The sequence below is a fragment of the Oreochromis niloticus genome, linkage group LG2 (assembly GCF_001858045.2).
Source record: "Oreochromis niloticus isolate F11D_XX linkage group LG2, O_niloticus_UMD_NMBU, whole genome shotgun sequence".
In the NCBI taxonomy this organism is placed as follows: Eukaryota; Metazoa; Chordata; class Actinopteri; order Cichliformes; family Cichlidae; genus Oreochromis; species Oreochromis niloticus.
The window spans coordinates 15,627,652-15,639,517 of NC_031966.2; the positions used below are offsets into that span (position 1 = coordinate 15,627,652).

Consider the following 11,866-nt stretch of genomic DNA (forward strand, 5'->3'; position numbering starts at 1 on the left):
TATTAATGTGTTCTCTGAGATTAAAACCAACAGACTAATCATTCTTCTAATCTGTGTTTTTTTAGCTACAGTTCCATTTGTATAAAGTAAATGAAGCACAAACACACACACCGCTTCTCTAACATTAATAAGGTATAACTCAAAAAGGTTTGCATATATAGTATAAATTATTCACCGCAGTTTAAAACCAACCACTGAAAAAAAATGGCTGTGCCCAGATTGCTTACATATCAAACAGACATGGGATAATAAAATCATTTCTCTCCTTTAACATGAAAGAAGACACACTATTAGCAAAATCACCCAAAATCTAAAAAAAAAAAAACTGACTATTTCTTTTCCCTGTAGTATCTTGCCCTAAACATAAAAAAGAATCCGAAATACTGAAAGAAATAGTTTTTAATCAAAGAAAGCAAGGAAACAGGTTTATACAGATAAACAATTCAGGGATTTCAAAAATGTGACAAGACTTTGTTTTAGTTTGAGAGCCCAAACTTGTCAGCGATGAGGCAAATAAATTGCTCACAGTTACTATTTAATCAGGGCAGCAAAATAACGAGACCTGTCACAAATAATAAGATCTGCAATCAGGTTTCAGGTTCAATTTAATTTTTAATGGGCTCTTCACCACTGATATCAGCATCAGCATTTAACTTGAGAGTAGACACTGTCCTCAGTAATGTCTCTTTTCCTTCTTCCTCTTGTTTTCCTTTCAGAGAAATTCAGTGCAGCATAGTTTAGCTGGTCATCGGCTTCAATCTGTTAATTAAATATTAGAAGAAAAATATTGATGCTGAGCTTTCCAGGTAGATAATATTTTAACTAAATAACATTTATTTTCATCACTTACTGGTTGGTTCAACTTGTCAGTTTGTGATTCTGATATAGCACTTTCTTTTCCTAAAGATAAATAACATTATTATAACAAATATATAATAGTGAAGTGCACTTTTTTATTTTAGATTGTATGATCCTTAATAAAAATCCTGCTCATAGGAATGTATTATTCAAAAAAATAAGTTGGTACACTAAGCAGCGACAGCCACTATGGGGACCTCATTGTAAGCAGGTTTATTAACAACGGTGTAATTTTCTCCTTGTGATTTTACAGAATAACTTATTATATGATTTTGCACCTCAAATCTATGAATGATTGGTCTTTCCATTATTTAAGTCTAATGAGATCATTTATGACTTTTAAACAATTGTAATGTTTTATAACACTTACCTTTAAATGGTTTACATACTCTTGAGCTGAATATGAGGAACACATTTCCAATGAACGAAATAGCCAAACAAACTATTAATATTAGCATTTGAGGGAATACTGATTGTGCCGGTTGCACTACAAAAACACAAAGAAAAAGTTTTAGCACTCAAATCAGTATAAAAATATCTTGTGTCTTGTTTAAAACAGTTAATGAAAAATCATACCAAGTTTCAATGCAGTTCCATTTCCAAATAATATCTCCCCACATGTGTCCACAGCACAGTAGTAAGTCCCAGCATCAGAGGAGCTGACATTCTTAGAGAAGCGATAAACACATCTCTTCTGAGTCTCAGATCGATTATCACATTCATCACGTGTATTTCCATCAGTATAGATGACGTTTGGATGAGATTTATTTGATCCTGCTCTGAACCAAAAGACACTAAGATCTTCTGGACATGTTGTTTTGCCAAAGACAGAGATGATTGAACATTGTAGAGTCACTGATTCTCCTGGTTGGAGTGGGTCTAATACTGTAGGCCACTGAACAACAGTATAGTTTGATCTCATCTGTGTGTTTCCTGTGTATTACAAAAGATACAAAGATGCTTTAAAGCTTATAGTAGAAACTTTAAAGTTTGTAAAAATAGCTCAGTCTTACCTTTTACTGATAAATATGTCTCACTCCACTGAATGGGATACAACCACTCAGCTATTCCACAGTGATAGATTCCCTCATCCTTTTGGACTGTCTTCAGAACGGTCAGGTTGCAAAAATTATTAGCATTTTCCACATTAAATCGCTTTCTAGAAAATTCAGGACTATATTCAGGTGGTGCTGATTTTGACAGTGTCACAATTAATCTAAGACCATCTCCAGGACTCTGCTTGTACCAGTGGACTGTTATACTGCCGAATTCTTTAATGGGTAAAGCACATGTTAATGTTGCTGCTTCACCAAGCTGAACGGTTTTTACTGGGACCAGAGAATCTGAATTGAAAGAAAACACAGAAAAATAAAATGTTGTATGATGTGGAAAATTTTTAATGCAAAATTATATTTATTTGGTTTCGGTTCCTGCAGGTCACAATATAAATCATCATGACAAGTTTTTCACTAAGAATAATTTTGGACAAAAGAAGAAAAAAGTACTTACGTCCTTGATGAAGAAAGAACATTGTAATCCACATCACAATCATCTTTACACTGATCTATGTTTAGGACTTTGTTGGTATTTCAGTGAAAAGGAGGTGAGATGATTACATTAAGTCAGACTGAAATGTGCACCTGATTGGTTAACTCTGAAAAGATTCAAATCTACACTTCCTGTCACATTTACCTCCTCCTGGGCATAGTAAAAAACGGCCACCTCTCTTTTATCTACTGTTAAAGTAATCCTTTTTTAGCTATTGTTTTTTACAATTTCGTCTATCCCTGAATATTTATTATTTTTGTCAGTGATTCTTAAGCATGTGTGCCATATAGTCTTAGAAATATATTAGTTCATCATGGTTTGCATTTCAGAGGAAATTTCCTGGTTGGCTGTTTTGCTAATAATTACAGTTTACTCCTGAGAAGCACTGAAGAACTGACTAAACCAATATCCCCTCCTTAAAGAAGATGGTATAACCAATTCAAAAACAGAACTGCCATATTTGCAGCAAAATTCATTGCGAATCAACCACCATTACTGAAGTAGTTTAATAACGATCACACATGTTAACCCCATGGTGGAGCTAGAGGTAAATCCAGAATGATGCTAAACTTATACTGCAGCATTTTACTAACTAAATCAAAATAGAAAGCTTTTCTTTACATCAGCTGGATTGACAAAACCTACAGCCTCAGTCAGACACAATGGGCAACATGATAATAATTATGAAATCAAGCCTTTATTTGTAAATGCAGGCGCCTTCATCTGCCTCTTTGAAAACTCATTGTTTGATGCATCATTAAAAGTTTCTTCTGGACAATATGAATCAACTACATGCCCCCTATTTCAGTCAAGAACAGGTAATGCCTAATGCCTTCTCAATACCCGCTTTCCATTTTGCAATATACATTCATTTTTAGGATGTTTTTTACTCAAATTGCTTTAGAAGATGTCATTTTAATTATACATTTATATAGCATTTTATTCTATACACTTAAAGTACTTTATTTGCCTCATATTCACAGTCAATTTAGAATTACCAATTCAACTAACTTGGATGTCTTTTGATTGCAGGAGGAAGTTGGAGTACTTGGAGGAAACCCATGCAGGCAAAGAGAGATCATGGATACACCACACAGAAAGGCCTCAGCAAGGACTTGAGCTATAAGTCATCTTGTTGTAAGGAAACAGTGCTAACCAATCCATCAGTGGACCAACTATTTGCAACTTGTGTGCTCCAAAGAGCTCTTAAAGTATAAACCCTCTAACCATTTGCCAGTTTTCTTCCTTTTAATTGGATCTGAGTGTCAAGACAAACAGTCTACACAGGGATGTCAAATTGTAAGTGTCCATTCAATAGGATCTGCCTGAAACAGCTCTCTTAGAAGGTGACATCCTAAACAGATGCCCAAACCTTCTCTAGTCTATCTTTATCATCCCCCATTTCATTTAACTTAATCAATATCCCTGAGTCATACTAACAGAATCCTTAATGCAACATGCCAAGGAGGAGTGGCAACAATCTTCCACCCCACCAACCAACCAAAGACCCAGACAGAGTTTTAATTCATTTGATAATTCTTAGCCCTGTCCATGCTAAATGGAAAACTCAAAAAACACTTTTATTTGTTGTTATGTATCATCCCTCTGGCTCTTACTCAAAGCTTCTCTCTGATTTATCTGATATTTTTATCTAATTTAGTACTCCGTTCATAAAAGTAATTATTGTGGGTGATTTTAATATCCATATAGATACCAAAAATGGCAGCTTCAACATAGCATTTAATCTAATTTTGAGCTCAAATGGCTCCATTCAAAGTGTAAAAGAGCTTACCCACATTTTAATCTTACTCTGGATCTTGTTCACTTGCTTTTACAGTGAACAATTAATAGCGTTCCCTGAAACCCCTCTTATGTCTAATCATTTTAACAAATTTTGTAGACAATTTTATAATTTTAGATCTTTTTTGGTTTCTGAAAGTAATGTAAGTAAATTCAGAGTGTATGTGCTCTACTGTTACTTCCTTCAGTACCATGTGCCAACACAGTGTAAAGCAGCTGTCTAAACTCTACTTTCACAGAAGTCAGTTATCCCATTAATAATATCCCCGCTGCATACAACTCTGGAGACTTTGGCTTCTTTGGAAAAACAAAACAAAATGCATCAAATCAGAAGTACTTGACGCCGGTTTAGCTTGCTGGGATAATCGGGTGACCATGTGCCACGTGGCTGGGACTGGCCGGCCTGGGTTTGACTTGACCTGCAGCCCAATACCGCATGTCTCCCTCTGCTTTCCTGTCAGTTTTCACTTTCCCTGTCAAATAAAGCCATGAAAAGGCCAACAATATATTATATATTATATATATATAATGTTTTTCCTCTATCACCCCCCCCCCCCCACCTTTTTGCACAAGTCGAGGAGCGTGTCAGGTTACATTTCACTGTGTGTTATACTTGTATAACTATGCATGTGACAAATAAAGAACCTTGAACCTTGAACCTGAACAAAAATATATTACAAAAGAAGTACTTTACTCTTTCGTATAACTCATAATTTTGAGAGGAAATGGCATCTCACTAATTTGGAACATAGTTTGTTGCTTTATAAAAAAAACAACTGTCCATAATGCTTGAACATCTTACTATTTATCACCGACTGAAGAAAATAGAAGCAACCCTAGGTTTCTCTTCAGTACCCGTAGCCAGGCTGACAAAAAGAGCTCTGTTGAGCCAAGTATTTCTTTAACAGACATGCTAATGGTTTGGAGGAAGTTAATAAAGTTAGACTCCATTCCTAAAAGACTACTGAATAATAGTATCTTGTTTTTTACAGGCATACAATAAACAGTCACAACTGGTATGATGCCACATTTACGTGAAGCTTCGTACCAATCTATTTACGAACTGTTATCTGACCACAAGGTGCAGGAAAGAAACTCTCGTTGATAAGATCTCAACTCACAGCCACTGAACTATGGGAATACAGTGGTCCCTCGCTATAACTCGGTTCACCTTTCGCAGCCTCGCTTTTTCACAGATTTTTTTTGGTGCAATTTTGCATGCTTTTTTTTTTTTAACAGAGCATTGTGTTCTTCGTCCTGATTGACTGTAGACCATTGTCAATCAATCTCCTACCTGCTGTCTCCTGTACACTACAGAATGTGTTCAGCTTGTCAAATTTACATAAATCATTGATCGCTAGCAGTGTGACTCTGAAGTGCTGTACTGTATGTTTGTAAGTTTTCTCCACAACAAACACAACTGAGTCTGAGAAAAGTGTATAAAGTGTGTAGTGATGGTTTAACAACCTTAAAACATCTATAATAATTGTAAAAAATAAAGCTGGCTACTTCATGGATTTCACCTATCACGGGTTATTTTTAGAATGTAACTCCCGCAATAAACGAGGGACCAAAGTACAAGTATACATGCTTTTGCTTGATGCCTCTCACTTAGGGCAGCTGTGAATTGAAGTGAGCCCAATTATATCTGGCCAATGTCTTTCAACCTCATGCAAAATCTCAGGTCCTTTTCCCTGTCAGAGAAGCATTGTTTCAAGTTGCTAAAATGAGTTTTGGAAATCAGATATGACCTTCACTTGATTCACAAAGCATTGAATACTTACCACACCTGCAAGTGATAGGCAGTTGTGGACAGTCATTATTTGGTTCTGTTTTACCATAGCTTCTCAGGCCTGTCCCACTACCAGGGTGCTTGCCTATGAGCTGCTCCTGCAGACTCACTTTTGAATTCAGCCTCAAGTTGAGAGTAAAAACATTTTATTTCTTCACTTCGGCCACGGAGGTTGCAGCTTGTGCACAAAACCATATTCAGGTCTCACATACTGAAGTACACATTTAAATTAGTTTAGTTTTTTTAGTAGTTATCACATATTCTCTGGAATAAATATCAATAAATGAATAATTTTTCCAAGTTTGTGTTGTATTATCCCTGTTATGATTCTGGATCTTCGACCAATTAATTTGAGTTTGTACTGTCAAGTTCTGTTGTTTAGTATTTCCATTTATCGTTTACAGCACTTTAAGGTTTGTATTCTTATCCCTTAGCAGATATCTCCTGGTTCATGTTCTTATATTATATTCTCTGGTCTTCTTAGACTTAGTTTTGCTTCTAAAATCTGTTTCTGGTTGTAGTTTGCTTGTAATCCTAATTTTACTTTACACTGCCTCTCCTGTGTTCCCTGTGACTAGTTAAGTCTCTGTCATCCTGTTAGTGTTGATTCTGATACCCATGTGTCCTTTGCCTTGTTCTTAGTTTACTCCATGCCTTGTTTAGATTTACTTCACCTGTGTATAGTTACCATTGTGTCTCCACTCTGCCCTCACCTCCTCTTGTGTTTTTATTATCTCAGTTTGTTTCAGTTCCTTATCGTGTCATTCTGTTACCATTTCATGTTTACTGTTTATTTGCCCATGAGCTTCCCCCCTGTTTGGATCTATGGCAGGGGTGTCAAACCCCAGTCCTCGAGGGCCAGTCTCCTTACTCTCTTACATGTGTCTCTGCTGCAACACACCTGTATAAAATTAGTAGGTAATTAGCAAGATTCTATAGAACTTGACTGCATAACCGTACTCAAGTAAATTTAAATAAATGTAAGTGTTTGGAAAAATGTGTATTCTTCTAGTAAATAAACTCTTCAAACTTGTTTAGTGAAATCTGCCTTTTGAGTCCACTCACCTGGTGTCTGAAGAGACAAAACTGCATTGTAATATTGTTTCTCAAATCAATACCAACCATATTTCTATAAGCAAAGTTATTGCTTACATAATCACATTTTCTTTTGCATTAAAGGCTTTCTAAATTGTTATTCTAAAGATGTAGATGAGATATAACAATAAATATTGTATAGAATTTGTCCAAATACAGAAAATATAGGAAAATAAGCACTAAAATGTGTGTTTTGGATTGTTCCTTTTAGACATAAAATATCTTGGAAGCAAAACAACTCCAAATCTCAAAAATTACCACTTTATAAAATAATTTATTTTTTCTTGTAATGTCTTGCATTAAAAAGAGAAAAAATGCATCTGAGACCTCAAAAATATATTTTTAATTAGAAAAAGTAGAACAATCATTGAATACAGTTTAAAATCAGGGATTCAAGAAATGCGACAAAACTAAATTTCTGGCTTTGAGACCCAGTCAGTAATGAAGCAAATAAACTGTTAACAGTTAATATTTAATGAAGAGAAGAAAAAAAAATAACATGACTAAAGGGTCACAAATATAGAATCTATTTCAATATATCAGATATCAGTTTTAATTTAAATTTCAGGAGATTGTTGTGGAAATTTTAAATAAACCCGCAAACACCCTGGTGAGCATGATTTGAAGTGAGTTTAATAACATATTTCAATATGGAGAGACTGGTCAAACACCTAAGCAGTCTCCGGCGATGGCCGCCACCCTCACATCTTATATACAAACAGACAAAGACATTCCACAACTCCTACATATTGCCCCATCTCACAGGCCTATACCTTTCCTTCAAAGAGAGAGGGAGAGAGAGAGGTAAAGAATTACGACTCTGTTTTCTGCCTAGCTGTCACCCAGAGATTTACATCCCTGATAAGAAGGCGTCTCACTATCTGTTTAATGTCTCCCATGAACTTACAATGGCCCCACTGTGTGTATGTGTGATAGAGCATAAGGCCTACTTGTGGTGCACATGCATACAACTGGTGAAAATGTGATTCTACAATTAAGATAAGATAAGATAAGATAACCTTTATTAGTCCCACACGTGGGAAATTTGTTTTGTCACTAAATTACTAAAGTGATATGGTTAAAACATGTGATCAATATAAAAAAAAGAAATCTTCCACGACATTGTTACTGGCATCAGCGTTTAACTTGAGAGTAGACACTGTCTTCAGCACCCTCTCTCTTCCGTTTTCCTCTTGTTTTTCTTTCAGAGAAATTCAGTGCAGCGTAGTTTAGTTCATCATCAGCTTCTTCAGTCTGTGCCGTAGTTAAAAACAGTTATATAAAAATAAAATTATATAATTGAGATAGAGTTAGATAGATAGAAAAACAATTGTAACATCTTTTAACACCAATAATTATTATTACTTACAAGTTGGTGCGAGGTTTCAGTTTGTATATCTGATAAAGCACCTTCATTTCCTAAGAATAATAATAATAAATAAATAAATAGTGAAATCAACTTAACTGTGTCATTTGACTTAGAACCTAAAAATCCCACGCATAGAAATACATTGTTCTAATAAAATATATTAGATTGATTCATTATTAACCACTATAAAGAACTCAATTTTTGCAGTTTCTATTCACGGTTCTTCTGTAGAACTTATGATATTGTATATAAAATGAATAAATGTTTTACTTTTTACAATGCTTACCTCTATGCGATTTACATACTTGTTGGTTGAATATGAGGAACGCATTTCCAGTGACAGAAATAGCCAAACAAACTATTAATATCGTGCTCTGAATGAATACTGACTGGGTTGACTCTACAAAAACAAACGAAAAAAAAAGGTCTCAAAATTTTTATCACTCATGCTGATTTTGTGAGCAGAACTTCCAGTTTTTAAATAGAAAATCATACCAAGTTCCAGTGTAAATCCATTTCCAAATAATATTTCCCCACATGTGGCCACAGCACAGTAGTAGGTCCCAGCATCAGAGGAGCTGACATTCTTATTGAACCGAAAAACACATCTGTTTTGGGGGTCAGAGCTTTTTTCACATTCATTACTTCTATTTGTATCAGTGTAGATGATGTTGGGATGAGCTTGATTTGCTCCAGTTCTGACCCAGAGAACATTAAGACCTCCTGGACATGTCTTGTCAGAGTCAGAGAAGACTGAACACTGAAGAGTCATTGTGTCTCCTGAACGAACTGGGTTTGATTCTATCTGCAGCTGACTAACTGTATAGTTTGATGTCCTCTGAGTGTTTCCTGTGTAATACAAAATAATGTTGTTGTTTTTTTGAAAACATGTTTTAAAACAATTTCAAACTTTGTAAAAGTATGTCAGTTTATTACCTTTTACCAACAAATACGTCCCACTCCATTTAACTCCAATCCTTTCTGTGTTTGCACAGTGATAGATTCCCTCATCGTCTTGATCTGCTTTCAAAATGGTCAGGCTGGCAAAATCATCACCGATGTCAAATTTCAAACTAGTAAATTCAGGGCCAAAAGTAGGTTCTGTAGATTTGAATACTGTCACTATTAACTTCAGAGTTTCCCCAAAACTCTGCTTATACCAGTGGACTCCTCTACTGCTGAACTCTTTGGGTATAGCACATGTTATAGTCGCTGGTTCACCAAGCTGAACAGTTTTCACTGGAACTAAAGTATCTGAATTAAGAGAAAGCAGAAAAATAAAATCTTGTTTGATATATATGTGTAACTTGCACTACATGCAAGGTACATGTAGTGCAAGGTAACTTATAAGTGCAAAACTATTTTTACAGCAATTTATATGCATCTATTTGACAAGTAAATTCTTAAGAACATTTTTAGACAAATTTAAAAAAGCACTTACGTCCTTGGTGAATTAAAAACAATGTAATCCATAAGATGATCATCTTGACAGTGCTTCTGTTGGAGACCTCACTGGTATTTCAGTGAGTGGAGGAGGCAAGATGGTTGTTTTAGGTCAGACGGTATCTGATTGGTTAACACACAATAGATTCAAAAGTACATTTCCTGTCGCAATTGCCTCATCCTGGGCTTTGCAAAACCTATCACCTCTCTTTCATCTTCTGTTGCAGCTGTCCATTTTCCAAACAATAACACTGTTGCCTCTATATGATTTTTATTCTTGTCCTTAAACCTTGAGCACTCAAATAGGACTCAGTTAAGTCAGCACTGCTATTTGTGGCATGTAGTGCAAGGTACAGATATATATCATGTTTTGCATTTGAAAACAAAGTTTTAAGACTCATCATTCGCTGGGGAGAAACAATGCTACCTCAAAACTCAAGAAGAGCTGAAGAGCAAAGCTGAACCAATGCCTCTTACACGCATGAGATGATTTAGCCTCTTGACAAAAAGAGATAATGAGTAAGTCGTGGATCAAATTATATAGCAAACAACACAGCAGTTGTTGAGATACCCATGTTGCAGAAAACACATGATAAAAAATGAAATGATGAATAAAAAAAAAACTTCATAAAGCAGCAATTCTGCAGGAATTTGTTAGTAGTCAACTATCTATCTTCTCTGTCCAAAATGTGAACAATGGCATCCTCGAAAGAGTGACCTTTGTCCTTTAGATGCAGAGCATTGTCCTGTTGAGGTGGCTCTTGTCTCCCATCTATAATCCAGTGTTTGAGATCCCTTGGAGGAAGGAGGAAAAATAAAGCAAATTTTGTGGTCAGTGAGTGAAATCCAATTCAATTGTGCAGTTAGAAGACAGAAGGTGGCATCGCAGATAAAATAGCTATTATTACCTTGGAATTCCACAGTTAAACAAAAATGACTAAGAGACCACTATGAATGACTCAACTGTCAAATTCCTGCAGAGAGTAAGGTAAGTTCTGAAGATTCAGCTGAATGGGATGAACAAAATCCACCCAATCAATACCTAAGTCCTGCCAGTCATCAAAAACCTTGCTGAGACAATAAGCTGACCAAAGAAAGAAATATAAGCAACTGATCTCAAGACAAGGAAGCTCCATGCATGGAGGGTTTCACCCCAAATCCAGCACCCTAACGCTGAGGATTAATGACTGTCAGAAAGAAACACTATCTTAGATGATACAAGAAAGATCCATGAGTACATAAGAAAGTTGGTCACAACTGATTGTGTGCTAAGTGATACCTCAGGCTTCAGAAACCAACAAAAGAAGAGGCACATGAAAAAAGAACCGTTGTGGAAAGACAGAATCCTGCAAGACAACCAGCAAGTGGATGACAAAGAAGATCGTACCAATGGCTGGACAAAGAAACTAATCTCTGGATACAAATCACGGCAGCACAGGAACAAGTTCTAGGCAAAAGATCTAAGTACTTTAGGCACAAGATCAAGATCATTAGAGGCTCGGGTTTACCAGATGCAGGCTGTTCCCATGAGATAATCCAGCACATAACAACAGGGTGCAAGATACTTGCAGGCAGGCTATAGATGGAACACCATAACCAAGGGGCCAGCATAGTATAGAGGACCATTTGTGCAGAGCATGGCCAAGAAAATGAGGTACAACCCCAAAGGCGTTCAGAATGACCAAGCTGTGGGACTTCCAGAAACAGACAAACTTGTGAAAGCTAACCAGCGGGACATAATAGTGGTTGGCAAGCAGAGGAAAGGGCTATAGTGATCTATGTAGCAATATCAAATGATAGCAACATTAGAAAGGACCACATGAAGCTCAGGAAATACCAAGAGCTTCAACAATAGAGAAGTGTGGAAGTGAAAGCAACAGTGGTCTCCGTGTTAACTGGACTACTCGGTGCAGTGATGCTCAAACTGAGAGAGTGGCTCCAGCAGATTCCAGAAGCAACAT

The 11,866-nt window shown here is 36.1% G+C and overlaps 1 protein-coding gene across 1 annotated transcript; it reads right to left on the reverse strand.

Moving 5' to 3' along the window:
• Positions 1–349: 349 nt before the first annotated feature.
• LOC106097350 (uncharacterized) lies at positions 350–10,126 on the reverse strand. Its single transcript, XM_013267427.3, has 12 exons — positions 9,904–10,126; positions 9,399–9,716; positions 8,958–9,311; positions 8,749–8,862; positions 8,463–8,512; positions 8,240–8,347; positions 2,368–2,422; positions 1,872–2,201; positions 1,435–1,791; positions 1,229–1,345; positions 851–900; positions 350–759 (listed from the first exon to the last, which is right to left on the reverse strand). The coding sequence occupies exons 1-12, from the start codon at positions 9,944–9,946 to the stop codon at positions 643–645; spliced, it is 2,013 nt and encodes a 670-aa protein (XP_013122881.2). The 5' UTR covers positions 9,947–10,126; the 3' UTR covers positions 350–642.
• Positions 10,127–11,866: the final 1,740 nt, after the last annotated feature.

What these genes read in the sequence shown, in the direction of transcription:
- LOC106097350 (XM_013267427.3), bottom strand. Translation starts at nt 9,946, where the DNA reads ATGATCATCTTATGGATTACATTGTTTTTAATTCACCAAGGAC. An exon ending in GACGTATTTGTTGGTAAAAG is followed by an intron (nt 9,312 to 9,398) that starts GTAATAAACTGA and finishes TGTATTACACAG; the next exon opens with GAAACACTCAGAGGACATCA. An exon ending in CTGAAACCTCGCACCAACTT is followed by an intron (nt 8,348 to 8,462) that starts GTAAGTAATAAT and finishes ACTACGGCACAG; the next exon opens with ACTGAAGAAGCTGATGATGA.